The 19,457-nt window shown below is 46.3% G+C and overlaps 1 protein-coding gene across 2 annotated transcripts in view; it reads left to right on the forward strand.

The window, feature by feature from the left end:
- Positions 1-11,369: 11,369 nt before the first annotated feature.
- NEDD4L (neural precursor cell expressed, developmentally down-regulated 4-like, E3 ubiquitin protein ligase) overlaps positions 11,370-19,457 on the forward strand; it is a 381,718-nt gene continuing 373,630 nt past the window's right edge. For both annotated transcript variants that reach the window (XM_027525515.1, XM_027525516.1), the window contains exon 1: positions 11,370-11,632. In XM_027525515.1, coding sequence (XP_027381316.1) covers positions 11,585-11,632 — 48 coding nt within the window. In that variant the 5' untranslated portion in view covers positions 11,370-11,584. The remainder of the gene's footprint in view (positions 11,633-19,457) is intronic.

Consider the following 19,457-nt stretch of genomic DNA (forward strand, 5'->3'; position numbering starts at 1 on the left):
CCTGGGGATCAGGCAGAGTGAGTGGCCATTAGGGAGCAGGGCTTACTGGAACTATCTATCAGAAGGTAGCAAGGCCATTTCCCCAGGCTCTGTTTCAGCCACGAAAAGCAGAACATTCCTTCCCTGTGATCTAAAATATTTGGTTCTAGGAGAAAGGAAAAGAGAAGAAGAGAAATTATTTCTGTGACCTTCCATGAGTAGTTAGCAAGAATGATCTCAGAAGTCTTTCTGCTGAGACAGGTGGGGAAGAGTGGTTCAGATAATCTGAGTTTCTTCACCATCACCACCTTCGGATGCCCAGAAAGGTTGCTTTCACTTGGATGCCTCGCTCGTCTCGGTAAATGCTAAGACTGGGCAGGCAGCCAGTGTGTACAAGGCTTGCTGCTTGTCCCCAAGTGCTTCTGAGGTCATTAGCCTCCGTTCAATAAGTAACACCCGCCCTTCCCTCCCAGATTTCCATTACGGCTGGCCCAGGAGAATTCCACAGAGGCATCCACACTCTCTGGGGGCCAAGGGAGAGCTCTCTGGGTGTGAAACATAACACCCAAAGCTGTTTTGTCCTAGCACAGGCGTGAGTCCTGGTGATTTTGTTCCACCTTTACAGTTCAGAATTCACCTTCCAAACTCCTGCTTTGTTGCCAGGTGACAGGCTTCAAACTCCCTGAAAAATCTAGCAGGTGAAGTGGGGAAACCAGAAGCAGACTATGGTGCAATCCAAACATGAATTCAATACATTGTCCTGAGTTCTTGGATGTGAAGTTTTAAGAAATGTTCTTACAGCTGATACTCCAGAGAAGAAGGCTTCCGATATCTACTGTCTTCCATAGTTTGCAGACTTTTGAAATTTGGACATACTTTGAGACTGTCTCTTCCCGTTCTTAAAGATGCGTGGGCCTCTCTGTCATTGCACGTTCAATGACCGCATTTCATCTGGGCTCCTTCCCTGCTCTCATACCACATGAGACGATGCTGTCGACTACTCCACTCCATCCCCCGCGCCCCCCTTACACTGTGCTGGGACAGTGACTCAGGCTGGACCTACCCTGGTTTGACGAACAGCTTGGGCTGCAGGCAGTCTTCTCATTTATTATACAGAAACAGCCAGGCTGCAGAATGAAGCCAAGTACAGACAAGCAGAGTCAAGTGCCAGAACCCTTATGATATTCTCTGTACTTCTAGAGTCAAACATATTTTCCTATTTGCATCTAAATGGCATCCTAGGATAAACATGGTTCTGCACTTTGCTTTTTCTTTTAATTAAACAATATAACCTCGAGCTACTTCATATCTGTATACAGAGAGCATCCTCATTTATTTTTACAACTACATCATCCTTCATTGTGTGGATCAGTAATTGATTCCACCACTTCTCTATTGATGGACATCTGGGGTTATTTCCAACCTTCTGATATTTCAAATGCATTTCACTTCATATTTTGCCAATGCTGTCCGTCTTAGAAGTAGGCTGGATTAATGTTACCAGTGTAATTTTTGTCAGATACGAACACAGTCTTCTCCACAGAGATTGTTTGGCATTCTCACCAGCAACATGGGAGAATTTTGCTTCTCCACAATCCTGCTCACAGAGTATGTGGTCAAACCTTTGGTCTTTTGCTTTTCAGTATTTCAATCCTGTTCTCTCAAGTTTTGCCGTCCATGGCAAGCAAAGCAGCTGCTTACCAACATCCATCATATAGACTTGATAAGACTGGGAAACAGTCACTGGGATATATCCTAGAGATGCTGGTGAGTGGAATCCAGAGTAAGTGGAAGAGTCATCTGTTGGGGATTAAATCATGACATGACCGGTGACACGGAAAGAACAGGCCACAACACTGGAAGGAGGAGGGGTAGAGGTGGGAGAAGGGACGACAGCGAGCAGTCTGGGGACTGCATTTGCAGGTGAGAGGTGGGAAAACTGAGAAAGCCTAGGATGATTACCCACTGCTGTTAGCTGTGTGGGTTGGTTTGGTTTATCTCCATCGCTAACAAGTAAAGCGAAGCCACTAGTAATTCAAGAGGACTTCCAGTATGCGAAACCACCTTTCTCTTTTCCATTCTTTGAGGAATCATCCCAAGGCCCCCTCCCTGCCACTCCATCCCTTCTCTAGCACACAGGTGAAAGTTCTCTCAACATTGCTAAGGAGGGACTTCCCTGGTGGTCCAGTGTTTAAGAAACTGCCTGCCAATGCCAGGAATGCAGGTTCGATCCTCGGTCCAGGAAGACTCCACATGCCAGGGAGTAACGAAGCCTGTGCACCACAACTGCTGAAGCCCTCGTGGCCTAGAGCCCGTGGCCGAGAGAAGCTCCCCGTCCCTGCAACCAGAGAAAGCCCGGGGGCAGCAAGAGGACCCAGTTCAGCCAAAAATAAAGAGAGAGAGAAGAGAAACAAACCCTTGTGAGGCAAAGCTTTACAACTTAGTTGTTTACTGACTGCCCCAATCTTTCCCATTTTTAATACAAATAACGAAAGCAGAGAAAGTCATTTTAGAAGCATATTTTTAAAATTTATCAGTGGGGTAAAGGAGTTCCAAAAGGAAAAGACGTATTTCACCCTTTAAGTGGAGACTTTTCAGGTCACTTGGATTATAATTTATTTAAAAAAATCAATAAACGTGTCAAAATTGTTCATTAGAGCAGCTGTTTCAGAACTTTTAACACAGAGTAAAAAAGACATAATTTATTGCTTCTGGCAAATGAAAATGCAGTGTGATGAAGGGTAAAAAAAAATCACCCCCTTTCTACCAAAAAAAATGGACACAAATAATTGAGCATTTGTGGCGTCCAGAAAAAATGCAGACTGAAATTTACTACCACACTTCTTGTGGTTGGCTGAAAAATGGGTTTCAAAAATATCTAGGTCCTAATCCTTGGAACCTGTGATGTTACCTTACCCAGCAACAGAGTGTATACGCATAATTAAAGATTTTAAGATGGGGCTTTCCTGGTGGCTCAGGTAGTAAAGAATCGGCCTTCAGTATGGGAGACCCGGGTTCCATCCTTAGGTTGGGAAGAGCCCCTAGAGAAAGGAATGGCTACCCACTACGTTACTCTTGCCTGGAGAATTTCATAGACAGAGGTGTCTGCCGGGATACAGTCCACGGGGTCCCGAAGAGTAGGGCACGACTGAGTAACACTTTTTAACAATTATCCTGGACTATCTGGGTGGGACCTAAATGAGGTCACTACTGTCCTCATAAGAAGGGGGCAGGGAGCGACTGGATAACAGGAAGAAGGAGGAGGCGGGGGAAGGGGAGGGAAAGTGAGGGGAGAAGAAGGTGATGTAATGACCTCAAACAAGAGACACAGATCTGAAGAAAGAGGGAAGGGCTAAGAGCAGAGAAATGTAAGGAATGTGGCTCTAGACGCCAACCCATTCCCCACCCTACTGGCCCCCCGCCTCTGGAGAGGGTGCCAACACGTTGATTTCAGCCCAGTGATGCTGATTCCAGACGTCTGGCCTCCAGAACTGTAAAAGAACACATTTCTATTGTTTTATGCCATCGAAATCTATTGTAGTGGCCATAGGAAAGTAATTAACACACTTCGAAACTTCTAGGAAAGAATTTGGTGTTTGATTTTAAAGCTTACTAAGTCAATGGGAAGGGAATCAGAATGTAAAGGCATTATTTAAAAGAACAAATAGGACTCTGCCTCTTTTACGTAGAAAAACATAACAGCATTAACTTTCAAGTGCCTGTCTACTAAATAAGGTCATTAGAGCTTCCACAGCTAGCTTACAGGGTCTAATTACCCTGAAGGGTCTTCCTGCTGTAAATTATCTTGGCTTCTAAAATGTATTGTTAGACTTACAGTAAGTAACAAATTAAAGCCTGGAGGTTCCATATACCAGTCAGCCTTGGCTTGATAATAATGTGTAGCAAAAATCTCAAAACTTCAGTGGCTAAAATAATAAATCTATCTCTAGTTCACGACACTGCATGCTGGCAGGTGTAAGTTGAGTGACCCCGCTCCAGGCTGGAGGTCAAGTTCAGGTCTGTTTCCTGTGCGTCCTTATGGGACCCAGGCTAGAGGACCGACTGTTCCCATGGTGTAGCTCGGGAGCACATAAGGAGTGGCAGAATTTGCAAAACCTCTATGGTCTCTGTTTTGAACTGGTCACAGAGCTACTTTGCTCATATTCTGTTGGAGTAAGTAAGTAAGTTACATGGTCAAGTGCATTATCATTGGGGCAGGGGCATTTACTCCTTGTGAAGGTGAGGAAGTGAATATTCCCTGATCAGTAATTCAGTGTTCCATGTCCCTCCATCCTGAAAAAGTTAGCTGAAACCAAAGAAAAATGCAGTAGTTCAGTTCAGTTCAGTCGCTCAGCCGTGTCTGATTCTTTGCGACCCCATGAATCACAGCACGCCAGGCCTCCCTGTCCATCACCAACTCCCGGAGTTCACTCAGACTCATGTCCATCGAGTCAGTGATGCCATCCAGCCATCTCATCCTCTGTCATCCCCTTCTCCTCCTGCCCCCAATCCCTCCCAGCATCAGAGTCTTTTCCAATGAGTCAACTCTTCGCATGAGGTGGCCAGAGTACTGGAGTTTCAGCTTTAGCATCATTCCTTCCAAAGAATTCCCAGGGCTGATCTCCTTCAGAATGGACTGGTTGGATCTCCTTGCAGTCCAAGGGACTCTCAAGAGTCTTCTCCAACACCACAGTTCAAAAGCATCAATTCTTTGGCGCTCAGCCTTCTTCACAGTTCAACTCTCACATCCATACATGACCACAGGAAAAACCATAGCCTTGACTAGACGAACCTTTGTTGGCAAAGTAATGTCTCTGCTTTTGAATATGCTATCTAGGTTGGTCATAACTTTCCTTCCAAGGAGTAAGCGTCTTTTAATTTCATGGCTGCAGTCACCATCTGCAGTGATTTTGGAGCCCAGAAAAAGAAAGTCTGACACTGTTTCCACTGGTTCCCCATCTATTTCCCATGAAGTGATAGGACCGGATGCCATGATCTTCATTTTCTGAATGTTGAGCTTTAAGCCAACTTTTTCACTCTCCACTTTCACTTTCATCAAGAGGCTTTTGAGTTCCTCTTCACTTTCTGCCATAAGGGTGGTGTCATCTGCATATCTGAAGTTATTGGTATTTCTCCCGGCAATCTTGATTCCAGTTTGTGTTTCTTCCAGTCCAGCGTTTCTCATGATGTACTCTGCATAGAAGTTAAATAAGCAGGGTAACAATATACAGCCTTGACGGACTCCTTTTCCTAAAGTAGCAAGTAAATGCTGTTCAACGCTGCAGTTGAGAGGAGACTAATTTGAAGGGCCAGTGGGTGAATCTCAGACTTCTATATGAAACCAAAGCTCTCAAAAGGGTCTAGAGTGGTCCCAGGGTGGTAGCATGCCCTTAGCAGAAACAAACACAAAACCACTTTGCATTTCCATAGAAAAAGATTAACCAAATAAAATCACAACCAAATGAATTCACCTTAAACACACATAGAATGAAGTCACAGTGAGCAAGAGTCAGGAGAAGCCATGGAAGACATATTCCAAACTTTTAGACATTCCTTAGACAAATATAAAATAATTAGTTATGAGATATTCAGTTTAATGGAATAAAACTTGGAAACTCAAAATAAGAAACTATCAAGAACGAGGAGGCTGATTTGAAAAAAAAAAACCTAAGTAGAACTTCTGGACAGGAAAATTTTGATTGCTGAATAAAAAACTCAACTAATGGGTTCAACAGAAGATTAGACTCAATGAAACAGTTACTTGGCAAAGTGTAAGAGAGAGGGGAAGAGATGGGTCAAAGTGCAACACAAACAGACAAGGACATGGAGTACGTGATAGAGGTTAAGAGACATCCACGACAGAACGAGAAGGTCTACATCGGATTACCTGGAGTCCCGGAAGGACAGACACAGGATGCAGAAAGGGCAGTGCTTGAAGAGATGATCAGGGAGCATTTTCCAGAAAGGACAGAAGATTTAAACCCACAGTGCAAAGTATAATTAGGCAGGATAAATAAAAAGAATGTCACATAGAGACAAATAATAGAAAATTTAGAATACCAAGAATAAAGAGCAGCTGCTGAGTCAAGAACAGCCCCTAGAGAAGGAAAGGGCAACCCCTTCCAGTATTCTTGCCTGGGAAATCCCAAGGACAGAGGAGCCTGGCGGACTACAGTCCATGGGGTCGCAAAGAGTCAGACATGATTGAGCGACTAAACAACAAAAGATGAGGCGGATGACCTGCAAAGGAGCAATAATTACACTAACAGTTGCCCAATCATCGTTAACAAAGGAAGCCAGAAATCAGAAGAATAGTATCTTCGAAGTGCTGAGAATGAGACTACCATTTTTTCTTGGATAAGCCTATTGAGTGGTTTTTCTTAAGGGTGGTTCCATCTGCTCAATAACCCCCAAATAAATTCATTTACAAACCAACACTTCAGAGTGGTAGGGATGGTAAACCCAGTCACATTAAGAATATTTACCTCCTTCTACATTTCACAGTGGTTTAGAGTCTGCTTCTAATTTATGTTTCACTATTTTGCATGAACGAGGGTAGACATTTTCAGATAAACAGAAACTAAGTTTATCACCGATGAGAGTTTTACTAAAGGAATTTAAAAGGATATCCTTAAAGAAGAAAATAATCTCAGAGGAATGTCTAAGAAGTGAAAAAACCACAAAATATATTGGTAAAGCTAAAAAAAATGTGTACAAAAATATCTAATGTGGTTAAAAAAATGAACAGAACAAAATTGGATAGTAATACCATGGAAAGAGTTGATGATCAAAAGCAGTGCCTTAAAGTTTTTGTATTGTTCAGATAGGGGATTAAGATATTAGCTTTTGACTTGCCAAGCAAGGTATGTATGTAAGGTGTCCAAGGTAAACAGGAAAAGAACAGAAAGGTAGTGATTAACATCCCAACTAGGAGAGGGAAACAATACCATAAAAAAACAAGTAACAATAATAATAGCATAATTCAATAAAAAACATGCATTAAAATGTAAAAAAAAACACAGTAAAATGTGGAAACAAATCAAATATTTCAGAAATATTAATACATGGAAAAAGCCAGATAAAAAGCAGGTATATTGTCAGATTGGAGAAAATTGGAATTATGCTCCTCTACCGCAGAAATTTTATTATCTTTAGGGTGCTAGAATGAATAACATATAGGTATTCAAAATGTGTTTCTTAAAAAGCCTAGCTATTTGTAGAAAGTTTGAAGCATGTTTTATTATATAATCCTAAAAGCCTTAAATCTGTGAGATTCCTCTATATGTCAGTGAACATTGTTAAGTCCCAAGATGACATCGGGTTTTACAGGTACAGGCCATCTTCAAAATATCTGCTTCATGAGTTTTCTTTTTAAAGAAGACAAAATACCAAAAATTGAAGAGAAAAGAAATGCAGTGTTATTTACCTGAAACATGCAGATAAGTGACACTGTGTGTTATCCAGCTTGGGGAACTTCCCAGACTTGATGGAGATATACATAGCTTGCTAAGCCAACTCAGTGATTTGTAAAGAGGCTTTGCATTAAAATGTTCCCTATTTGTGACTACCCATTGTACCTTGTACTTTAAATTGTTCTTGCTAATTTTTCATTTCTGATGATCCAAGTAAAGAGCATTCACCAAACACCCACAATATCACATCTAAGATGTTAAAGGCAGCCTCCGAAGGGAACAAAATAAAACAAATTTCAGAGAAGGATCTCCAAGTTTGCTTCTATATAATTGTTGGAAAGTGGAAAATAAAGTCGCTCAGTTGTTTCTGACTCTTTTTGACCCCATGAACCATAACCCACCGCGCTCCTCTGTCCATGGGATTTCTCAGGCAAGAGTACTGGAGTGGGTTGCCATTTCCTTCTCCAGGGGATCTTCCTGACCCAGCGATCGAACCCGGATCTCCTGCATTACAGGCAGACGCTTTGCCGTCTGAGCCACCAGGGAAGCCATATAATTGTTGGGTAGACGTGAAATCGATTGAAGAATGCACGGCAGTTTCACTTCGGGAAAGACTCTGGATGAATTTCTCTTAAGGTTTGTGTGCTCTGAACTACCCTCCTGCAAGAAGCTGGATGCTAATCTGAGACTTCAGAGAGGTAGGGGGTGGGTAAAACTGCTCCATGATACTAGTCACACAAAGTACATTTGTTTACATCCACAAAGGATTTAAGTATGTTTTTTAAAAATGTAATTTTCTCTAAACTGAAAAAAGAAAAGATCAGGATCATGGAAAACAGGTAAAGAGTATCAGTCTAAGCCAGATATCTCTAGATGGTGCTGTGCCTTAATTAGAATCACCTGGGAGCTTCTAAAACTCCTGATGCACACTTAGTACCCCCGCATTACTAAACCAGAGTGAATGGGCGTGGAAGGTACATAGCAGTGGTTTTAGACATGTGCAGCCAAGTTTGGGAACCACTGGCCCGGGCTGCCATTCTCAACCTTCAGTTCAGTCGCTCAGTCGTGTCCGACTCTTTGCTACCCCATGGACTGCAGGCCTCCCTGTCCATCACCAACTCCTGGAGTTTACTCAAACTCATGTCCATTGAGTCAGTGATGCCATCCAACCATCTCATTGTCAACCTTACGGGGACATTAGCATCACCTGGAAAGCTCCTGAAACTACCACTGCCTGTACACCTACCCTGAACCAGTGAAACTGTAGTCCCTTAGGCCTGTCACTGGGTTCTTGATCATTTTAAAGCTCCTCAGATGATGACAACGTGTATCCGGGGTAGTGAACCACTAAATTGGGGGAAAGCTGGTACATAATTACACAAGGGATCAATTTTGGTTTTTATGGCGTTCTTTTATGGCTCAGGGCTTCCCTGATACCTCAGTAAAGAATCCCCCTGCAATGCAGGAGACCCCAGTTTGATTCCTGGGTTGGAAAGATCCGCTGGAGAAGGGAAAGGCTACTCACTCCAGTATTCTGGCCTGGAGAATTCCATGGACTGTATGGTCCATGGGGTCGCAAGGAGTTGGACATGACTGAATGACTTTCACTTTATGACTCAGGGCCATAAAATGAGTCCTGAGTTTCCTGGTAGCCAAAGTAACTAGAAAAACTACATAGTTGAAATAATTCTTGTCTCCATCCATCCTGCAAAAGCTTACCAGTTCCTTGGAAGAAACCAGGCTTTTCCTCCTAGGTCTGAAATAAATATCTTGTTTGAGTCTTCTTACAGGAAACACTAAATGGTAAAGATCACAATTTTATCAACACCTCTACAGCACATGACGTGAGGCAAGCTTCATGCTGTAGTTTCTTATAGTATGCCTTAGGGAAAGCCCAGGGCGTGACCCCAGAGTGCAGGCAGGTGCAGACTGCTGTGGTGGGGGCTTGGGCACAGAACCCTGGAGACAGGGCAGGGGGAGGAAGCAGGATACACCCCTGGAGTTCCCAGATGATAGAGCCTCACCTCGAGATAAAGTCCAGAACCGTACACTGCCTGCCAGTAAAGAGCCTGCCTACAATGCAGGAGACCTGGGTTCCATACCTGGGTCAGGAAGATCCCCTGGAGAAGGGGATGGCAGCCCGCTCCAGTATTCTTGCCTGGGAAATCCCATGGACAGAGGAGCCTGGTGGGCTACAGTCCACGGGGTTGCAAAGCATCCGAGGCGACTGCGCGACTACCACTTCAATACAAGGTGTGGGAAGGGTGTCCTGTGTAATTAGAAATTACAAGTTTCTATTTAAAATCTGAAAAAAGATTACCTTTCCCCTCATAGAAAAAACTGTACAAAACTTGACGAAGACCTGGCTAGCGAGGATAAAGGAGCGTTAACTCCTGTAGAAATCACAGGCTTGTTGAAGAGCACGTGGGGATTCCGTGTGGGCCTGTGTGTGTGTGTGTTTGCAAATCTTTATGAAAAGAAAAATAATGTAGATCTGAAAAGGTCAAAAAACTTTGGCCTGGACAGAAGGTACAGAGAATGGTCTTTTTAACTGTTCCTCCATAAATGTGATTTTTTTTTTTTTCTCGGTTGGGCTTCTGTGGCATCTCAGGCCTGTGATTTACTGGCTCACATGTGGGGAGAAGGCTTCTGAGCATGGTGTTGACGCCAAGGGGCTTTGTCTGGAAAGAAAATCCAGCGTTCGCACAACTTTAAGCCACAGCCATGTTGTCGGGAGGCAAAGGAAAGCTTCCATTAGGACGGGTGTTTCCCTTCGTTTGAAAACGAGCTAGATACTTAGAACAGGAGCAGCAGTAGGGCTCGGTTGCAGGGAGGCTTTGGGACCACGTGATTTCTTTCTGAAACAACTGACTTGAATGAAAATCCTAAAGGCACCCTGTGAATACCAAAGAGGGCACTTTGATGTTTTCTTTTCAAAGGCAAATAGCATGTTCTACTTTTGTTTCCTTTCTGAACCCACAACTGTACTTAACCACGAAATGTAAGGACAGGCTTCCTGAAAAAGTCGAGTGACTAATTTCTCTCTTTAGTCTCTGGCGTTCCTATACATCTGATGGATTAAATGAACTGCTTGCTGGAGAAACAGTAGCCGGGACGTGGGAAGAACCCCACCGTGGCTAATACGACGTCTTAATAGCTTGCCTCTGCAGAGGATAACCTTAAACTTGAGTCTGCGATTTCACGTTGCGGATCACGAAGAGTGGCCTTTGGCTCAAAGAGCCACGCTATCGGTTTTCTAGGGGGTGGGCGTGTACTCAGAGCGGGCGCCGGGTCGGTTTTGTTCCAGGCAAGGTTGACGCAGGCAGTGGCGACTCGCGGCCACGCCGGGGCAGCCTCTCCCCGGCCGCGCGGCCCGGCTCCGGGGCGCCCACAAAGCCGCCAAGTTGGGCTTGCCGGGGTTTGCCAAGAATTTAAAGGTGTCCAGAAACATCCATCTTCTCGCCCCCAACCCCCTTTAACAATCACGGCGGGCCCAGGGTTCTTCGTAGAAAGACCTCGGGGAAGACAAATGGGACTTTCTTGTAGAAAATGTCTCCAGCGCCCCCAAATGCCCAGCTCGCCCGCTCCCCCAAAGCGGAGAGGAGGGTGGGTCTGGTCCCAGGGCCGAGCGCCCGCGCTCCTCGGAGACCCGCCCCGCGGCCGGGGGCGCCAGTGGGGAGCCGGGGTGGGCGTGGGGGGGCGAACCCCGCCAGCCCCGCGGCCCGCCCCCCAGCCCGGCCTGTGATTGGCTTGGGGGGCGCGTATGCCCGCCCCGGGGAGGCGGGGAGGGTCCCCTCCGGGCGCCGGGGCGGGAGGGGGCGGGGGAGGGGGCGGGGAGAGCGGGGGCCGGGAGGGAGCGGGCGCGGGGGCGGGCGCGCCGGCTTCCAGAGCCCGGGGAGCGGGCTGGGCGAGGGGCGGAGAGCGGCGGGCGCGCGGGAGGAGGGAAGCCCAGGGGCGCCGCGCCGCCGCCGCCGCCGCTGCACGGCGCGCTCTCGGGAGCGCACGGTCCGCAGCCTTCCGGGAGGAAGCGGTGCAGGCAGCGGCCGAGGCGCGAGCGCTCGGGCCCCCTCACCTGCGGCGCCGGGCCGGCAGTCCCCTGAGGCGGCGGCGGAGGAGGGGAGACCCGGCCGCCCAGACGCGCCACAGCCCAGCCGCCCGGGAGCGCCTCCGATCCCGCGCGGGGCGCCGGCTCCATGGCGACCGGGCTCGGGGAGCCGGTCTACGGACTTTCGGAAGAAGAGGTGAGCGGCGCTCCCTTCCCCGCGGGACTCCCCGGGGAGTTCCCGCCCGGCGGCGGCCGGCGGTGGGCACTGGGACGACCCCCTTGGACGGTCGTCTCCCCCCAACCCGCGCGCCTGCTGGGGCACCCCAAGGGCGGGCGCGTCCGGGGGCAGGGATCCCGGCGGGGTGCTCACAATCTTCCGCCCGGCGTCCCCTCCCCCCGGCGCAGCGCACTGTTGGTAAATAAAGCGGCGCGAGCTGGGGTTCCCTCGGCGCTCCCCGCCTTTGGGTGCGAGGGGGGCGCGTGCGGCTCTGCGCCCGCGGGTCCCTGTCCTCCGTGCCGCGTCTCTCGGGGCCGTGGGGCAACTTTCCGCCTCTCGCCCCTGCAGCCCTGGAGTCCATGATGGGTGTCGCGTTTGGAGAGACCCGCGCCGCGCGGGGGAGCCCGGGGCCGCGGCGGAAACCTGGATTGTCTACCCCCCTGGAACTTTCTCATGATGGTGTCAGCAAGTGCTCTGCTGCGTGTGTGTGTGTGCTTGTTACGGTGGGAGCGGGTGAAACCTTGTGAGCCGTGCGTGTCCGACCCTCCGTCTTGCACAGTCTGAAGCCGAGAGAGTGCATTTCGGAGTCTTTGGGATGGGAGGGGGAGATCCCGCATGGTGGCAGGTGCTGCTGGAAACTTGGAGGACGCTTGCAGCCCTGCCATTTTTTCCCCCCTTCCTTAGGATCCAGCACCTCTGGGGTGGGTGGAAGGAGGAAGCTCCATTGATCTTTTTTTATTGATGAAGCCAATTAAGTAAGCCACGCCCCGAGGCTGTCGGCTTGCCTAGAAAGGGCTTTGTTTTTTACCCTCAGTCTCTCCTCGCGGGTTCCCACTCCCCCCTTTTGAAGCGATCCTGCTAACTCACTGCCCAGCCCTCTCGCGACCAGCCAGGCTCGGCCCTTATTGGTGTGTTGCGCTGCCAAAAAGAGGGGTGGGAGGCTGTCGCCGGCGCGGCGTGACGGGCAGGCTGGATGGAGCAGGTAGGAGGGGTTGGCCATCTGGCCGGTGCGCTCTCAGGTCTGGCTCCCCTTTCGAGAGGTGAATTTACAACCCATGAGGCATTACTCAGCGGGGAGGTATTTCCTATCCTGGTTGTGCATTTCATGAAAAGTTAATGCCTGCAAATTCAAGGATTTCTGGGTTTCTCTTTTTTCCCTCTCCTTTCTTTTCTGAGATCCCCTTTTTCTCTGGTGATAGGGGTGGGGTTAATAGAGAGGCTCTTATCTGAGACTCGACAATGTTACGGCTTCTCTCCCGTCATCTTTCCTATTCTGGTTGTGTGTGTGTGTACGTGTGCGCGCGCGCGCGTTCCGTGTGTAATGAAATAGGTGTCTTAGGGTGGGGAAAGTGTCGGGGGTACGTTTCAAACCCCTCCCTCCTTTAACGGTGCTTGGTAAGCTTGCTGTGGTATTGATTTTATCAAAGAGTGATCGCAAAGCAAGTGATTGGCATTTCCGATCATTTTGCCATGCTGGACTTTTGTAAAATACCCCCCTTTCCGTGCAGTTAACCGAGGGGATGGATGAAAAGTAGCTTTGTTTCATTTACCCAGGGGGATCTCCTCTCCTCTGGTTTTCTCTTTGAGGAGCTTTCTCTTTCATTCTCTACTTCTCCATTTAATTAGTAGCAGCAATAGAGGGCCGGCAGTGAGCTTTTAGAAAGGTGGTGAGATACACATTCCCAAACAAAGGGGCAGGAAGTATTGTGGGGGATAAAGACGGCTGCCTCTCATCTTAGGTCTTTTTTTTTTTTTAATTACATGATTACTCTTAAAATCCTGGGGAAAAAAATGTTTTCTAAATGAGCATTTTGGGAAATGCAAGTGGGTAAATGAATCACACGCGTGTCAGTGTAGTCTGTGCTTTGTCTGCATTTACAGCTCGTGTCAGAATCGACCCAGAGCACCTCACCACTTTCGTCTAGGTGAGTTAATTCTGGTGATCTTGACTGGTGTCTAGGGTGAAACTGAAGGATGGAATGTAAACAGAATCGAGGTGTGTGTGTGTGTGTGTGTGTGTGTGTGTGTATGTATGTGTATAGTATGAGTGAATTCACTCCTTCATGTTGCTGGAGGGGGATTTGGGGCTGTATGGGGAATAGCAGGAGGTGATGGAGACATTATATTGATTGATTGAGCGATGGCCAAGTTGCTGGTACTGTTTTGTTCTACACACACTATATTCCAAAAGACAGGTCACAGCCATTTCAGCTTCTCCTACTAGGGGTGGCTCTGATGACTTCACGTGTGTGCCGTATTTGCTTTTTATGGGTGGTTTCATGCTGTCATGTCACCCTTCGGAAGATCAGGGATTGCCTTCGTAGAATATTAACAAGAAATGGTTGAATTTGCACAGCTTGCTTTGTCTTCCTGAATTAGCCTGTGTTAGAAAACAAGGGGAAGATTCGAGCATCTAAGAGCCCAGTGGAACAAACGTCTTCCAAAGGCATGCATCTCTGCTCATATGGCCTTCAGTGGGTCATCATCACCCAGGAAGATACTTTGATTGCCAGGTGGAAGAGTCACCTGATAAACCTCTTAGCAAAATAGGCCTTCGTCCCTAGCAAATTTCATAGACGTATGTTTGTGTGTTCATTGGAGGTTGATGAAAAGCATTATTGTGTGTTTGGCGGGCACTGAGTTGTGCCCTGCCACGGAGAGGCTTTAGCTGTAGGTAGCGCTGGTGATGAAGCACTGCATTAACCCAGAAAACCTCGGGATGCCAAGACAGAGGGCATTGTTCCTAGGTCTGTCCAGCTTGTCGAATGAAAGGGATTAAGTACGGGCTTTGCTTGTGTGAGCGCATGTGCTGTTTATTTTTTGTTGTGCCTTCCTGGCCAGGGTTCCTCTGGTAAATTATGGTTCATATTCACCAGATCCAAATTAGGTCCATTTAGGTAATCAAATTTGAAATTGCTATCAGATGAAGGACTTTGGTGTTGGAGGGGTTAGCAAATTCACCAAATTTCTGACTCAGGGCCCAGCATCAGATTTGGTTTGGAGTCAGAACAGTTTGGACTAGTTTCTGCATTTGGCTTAGTTCCTTGGTGGTTTTTTGTTTTTGCTTTTTGTTTTTGTTTATTTTTTGGCAAGCTGCAGCACATTTTGGCACAGTCTACTCGTGAATATTGCTGTTAACCTTCTGGAATATTTTATTACAACATAAAAATGTATCCTTTATTTATGGGATTTTCTGCTGAGTGAAAGTTTGATAGCTTTTTCCTTAGGTATGGCATTAAATTTTTTTTTGATGGTTAGAATGAGGCAGACGGCATAGAGATGAAAGCCAGCCTGACATGGGATCGTACGTTGCCTTCCCTCTTTATTTCATACAAACAAGGATATTCTCTGTGGCACTGTGTTTTAGGCCTTTATATGCTTACTGTCTCATTTAGTCCTCATAAAAACCCAGTGAGGTCTGCTGTGATTTACAGTTGAGGAGTGGAGGCTCAGAGAGGTGAAGTGACCTGCATAAGGACTCACAGAGAATAAGTTGTAGAGCCAGGATTTGAACCTAGTTTGAGTCTACGACCCTCATTTTTAACATGCTCCCTCTCTTCCAAGTATCCTGAAAAGTCTTCAGAGCTAAATTATTTAGGATAAAGTAAGATACGGAGAAGACAATGACACCCCACTCTAGTACTCTTGCCTGGAAAATCCCATGGACGGAGGAGCCTGGAAGGCTGCAGTCCATGGGGTCGCTGAGGGTCGGACACGACTGAACGACTTCACTTTCACTTTCCACTTTCATGCGCTGGAGAAGGAAATGGCACCCCACTCCAGTGTTCTTGCCTGGAGAATCCCAGGGACGGGGGAGCCTGGTGGGCTGCCGTCTATGGGGTCGCACAGAGTCGGACACAACTGAACTGACTTAGCAGCAAGATAGACATAAATGTCAAGGGTTGTAAACTGATGGCTTCCAGGTCAAAATTGTCCAGGGACCCTGCTTAGTGTTGTCTGTGTCGTGTTTTAAAGCCCGGGAATTTTCATGGAAATGGTAAAACTCTGACTCACTGGAGCCGCATTCTCACCCGGCGGCAGTTAGTGGATCTGAGTTGTGGCTCTTAGGATCATGGCAGCTGTGGTGTAGTTGCCACGGTCTCCTCTGCTCCCTGTTGGCTTAGTCATCTTGCTCATTTGTGTATTACCCGCTTCACGAGGTATAAGCTTGACCTTTGACATGGATATTATCTGGTCTTTACTCCAAGGTGCTATCAGTTTTAAGACGTACTGCTATTTCATGCACCACTACAAAAAGAAAATTGCTTTCAAGCTGTGATATACTGTTGATTTCATGAAGCAACATTATTTTAGAGGTGTAAAATATGAAAACAAGGGTGTTTTAGAGTTCCTGAATTACTCTAGTTGGAAGCCTGGGATAACCCTGGATCATCAATTTCAACATTCACCGCCCCTGCCCTGCCCTCCCCTGTCCCCCTTCAATCTGTGAACAATTTTAAGTCAACTGCTAGTTAAATTTTTGCTCTTCTTTGAGAAAAGCGTTGGACCCAGAGGAAGGCTCTTAAGTGGGCATTAGCAGAGGAGAAACGGGCAGCCTGGGCCACCTGACCTAGCCAAGTGTGAGTAATTAAGAAGAACTGTTAATCGACAGAGGGTGGTCCACGTGTGTTGTCAAGAGACTGCTGGCAGACCACACAGGCCATCTTTGCAGCTGTGCAGAAACGGGCACAGGACTGCTTTCAGAAATCAGTTTGGGTATAGTGTCTGGATCTGAAGGGCGTTGTGAGAGGCTGGGTCCCCGGGAATGTAAGCCTTGCCCTTCCTCCCAACTCCAAGTGCCTGAGTCAGGCCTAGCCCTGCTGGTCAGCGAGCTCTCTGCCCAGGACATGGGCGATCCCGTTTACACCTGTGTCCTTACCTCTGGCATTTGAGAAAGAAACCTTAAAAAAGAATGGGTTTTGTGGTGACATTTGAAAGCAATTTGAAAAAATATATATATATATATAATTAAATATAATATTAAATAAATATATATTCTTTAATATAATATTAAATAAATATTATATATATGATATATAATATATTTTTGTTCAATATAACGCATTGTTTTAAATTCTCTCTGTAGGTTTTTCTTTGCTTCCAGGAGTCTGTAGAATTTGCAAGCAATTGACATTTTAATGTATATTCTGTTTTAGTTTTCTTGAATGTTTATTATGTCATCACTGAAAAGTAGTGTCCTTAAGGAATAACTTTTTTTGGTCAAAAGCATAAAGGGGTAAATGAGAGTCCTCAGATGATTGCAATTTCTTTTCCATGCAGAATGCAAATTTAATTTTATTTTAAAATTTGATTATGTATTTTTGGCCTTGCTACGTGGCTTGCCGAATCTTAGTTCCCCGACCGTGGGTCGAACGTGTGTCCCCTGCAGTGGAAGCTTGGATCCTAGTTACTGGACCACCAGGAAATTCCTAGGATGCAACTTAAAGGAAGTGGTTGAACGGGGCCCAGCATCTTTGTTTTCAGTGCAGTGAGTGCCCACGTCCCCAGGAACCTTCCTTGGAAAGCTGTTTGGGGATTCTGGGAGCATCAATATGTTTGATACACCTCAGGAAAAACATGAAATATCTCAAGGAAGAAATCCTTGATGTTAAGAATGGTTTTAGAACTGTATCACAGCAGTACTTTTGAGTTCCTGCTAAACTGCTTCTGCATGCCCCCGAAGGGAAGAACCTTCTTGTTCATTGCTAATTAATAACCTTTATGTGTTATGCAGTTATTTATATCACGGTAAAATGGCACCCCACTCCAGTACTCTCGCCTGGAAAATCCCATGGACGGAGGAGCCTGGTAGGCTGCAGTCCATGGGGTCACGAAGGGTCGGACACTGAGCGACTTCACTTTCACTTTTCACTTTCATCCATTGGAGAAGGAAATGGCAACCCACTCCAGTGTTCTTGCCTGGAGAATCCCAGGGACAGGGGAGTCTGGTGGGCTGCCGTCTATGGGGTTGCACAGAGTCGGACACGACTGAAGCGACTTAGCAGCAGCAGCAGCAAAAACATGGTACTATGTGACTTATGGAAGAAACAAATTAATTCCTCTGTGGTAGATTGAGATCATATTAAATTTCTAATTTTGAGTTAAGACGTTTAAGCCAGCTTTACTGCTGCTCTTAAATTTTGGGTCCTAGACAAGTAGCAGCAACCAAGAGAGACCCTAAGTTGAGTTTTTAGACTTTTTGATGCAATAGGTCTTTGCTTAAGTGATTCTGTCTTACTCATACATTTGTGAATTGGTAACAAAGCAGACTACACAGTCTTTTGACAGTCTATATAAAAGAGGGTTAAAATAATGAATCAATCGTATAAAAATGATAAGTGTTAGAGTTGTAGAATTAGCGCAGGGCATGAGAAGTGTGACAGTGTTACGTTCTGTTTTTATATTGTTTCTCTTCCAGGTCACAGTATAAGCAAATATATTTCGTTTTCCAACTATAGGTGGCAATATTTGTACTGTTTCTGTTTAATGGTATTACTGTTGGCTTGGGAGTTGTTTGTTGGTGGAACATAGAGATGGGAGGATAATTTAGAGATGAGGATAAAGAACCTAGGTTTAGGAAACAGTGTTTTCCCAAAAAGATCAGTTCTTTACTAAAAACAAAGTGATGTTTCTCACTGTGGGCAGTATCAGGAATCATCTGTTTTCTAGACTTTTCAAGGTTCCTTTTACCCAGAACATATCAACATTTGAGGGAAGCGCAGGCGTTTGGATTTGGGGAAAAGCCCCCACAACATACGAATTGCACAGGAAAGATCTTTTTCGAGCCAGCCTCACATCCTTTCTTCTTGGGTGCATAAGGACTTCTGAATAATTCCATCTGAGTTGCACAGACCATTCCATAATGGCCATCACTGACTTTGAGAAGGAATTGATAATCGTCACGACTCCTGAGTATTGATTTGCTGGAGATATTCTTGGTTCCTGAGGCAAGAAGGAGGCTCAGGTTCTAGCAGAGAGAAAAGCAGTGAGTCAGGATCTGGGACATTTATTTCATGAAAATGTAAGATATCGTTATAATCATAAGACTTTGTTCTGAACCCATGTGGCCTGAATGCTAACTTTATTTTAATAGTTTTAGGTGAGAAAAGCCATATTACATAAACGAGTCTGGGGTAACAAATTTATTTTTTTTTGGGGGGGGGGGTAACAAATTTAAATTTGACACTTTAGTCGACTTTTTGTCCCTAATTTCAGAATCCCATATGGATTCAGAACTGGCCGAGTTTAATGGCGAGGGTATCAGATTCCCTTGCTGTCGTCAGACTCACTGCTTGGTGTCTTCTTGGCAGGCAGGCAAGCATCCAGCGAGAGGCTTCGTATTCTTTTTATGCCTCCTGCTCACTAGGAAGAAAGGGCCATTCAAAGGTGACTTAGTGTAAAATGCTGCACGTGATGTGAGGTCTATCCTACGCAGAAGGACCTTGGCCGGGTTTGTAGGGTGGGTGGCCCCAAGAACGAAATGAACTTGCCCAGGGAACAGTCCCATTCCTGGTTAGGGTCATGGCCCATCTCCTGGGACTCCTCAGGGCTTCCCAGATACACTGTTCTTCCTTTGGAAAAGACCCTGATGCTGGGAAAGGTTGAAGGCTAAAGGAAAAGGGGGCCGCAGAGGATGAGATGGTTGGATGGCATCACCGACTCAGTGAGCAAACTCCAGAGGATGGTGAAGGACAGGGGAGCCTGGCATGCTGCAGGCCATGGGGTCGCAAAGAGTCAGACTTAAGTGATTAAACAACCACCACCAAAGATACCCTGCTGTGACGTTTTGGTGGATCCTTGAGTT

The sequence above is a fragment of the Bos indicus x Bos taurus genome, chromosome 24, assembly GCF_003369695.1.
Source record: "Bos indicus x Bos taurus breed Angus x Brahman F1 hybrid chromosome 24, Bos_hybrid_MaternalHap_v2.0, whole genome shotgun sequence".
NCBI lineage: Eukaryota > Metazoa > Chordata > Mammalia > Artiodactyla > Bovidae > Bos > Bos indicus x Bos taurus.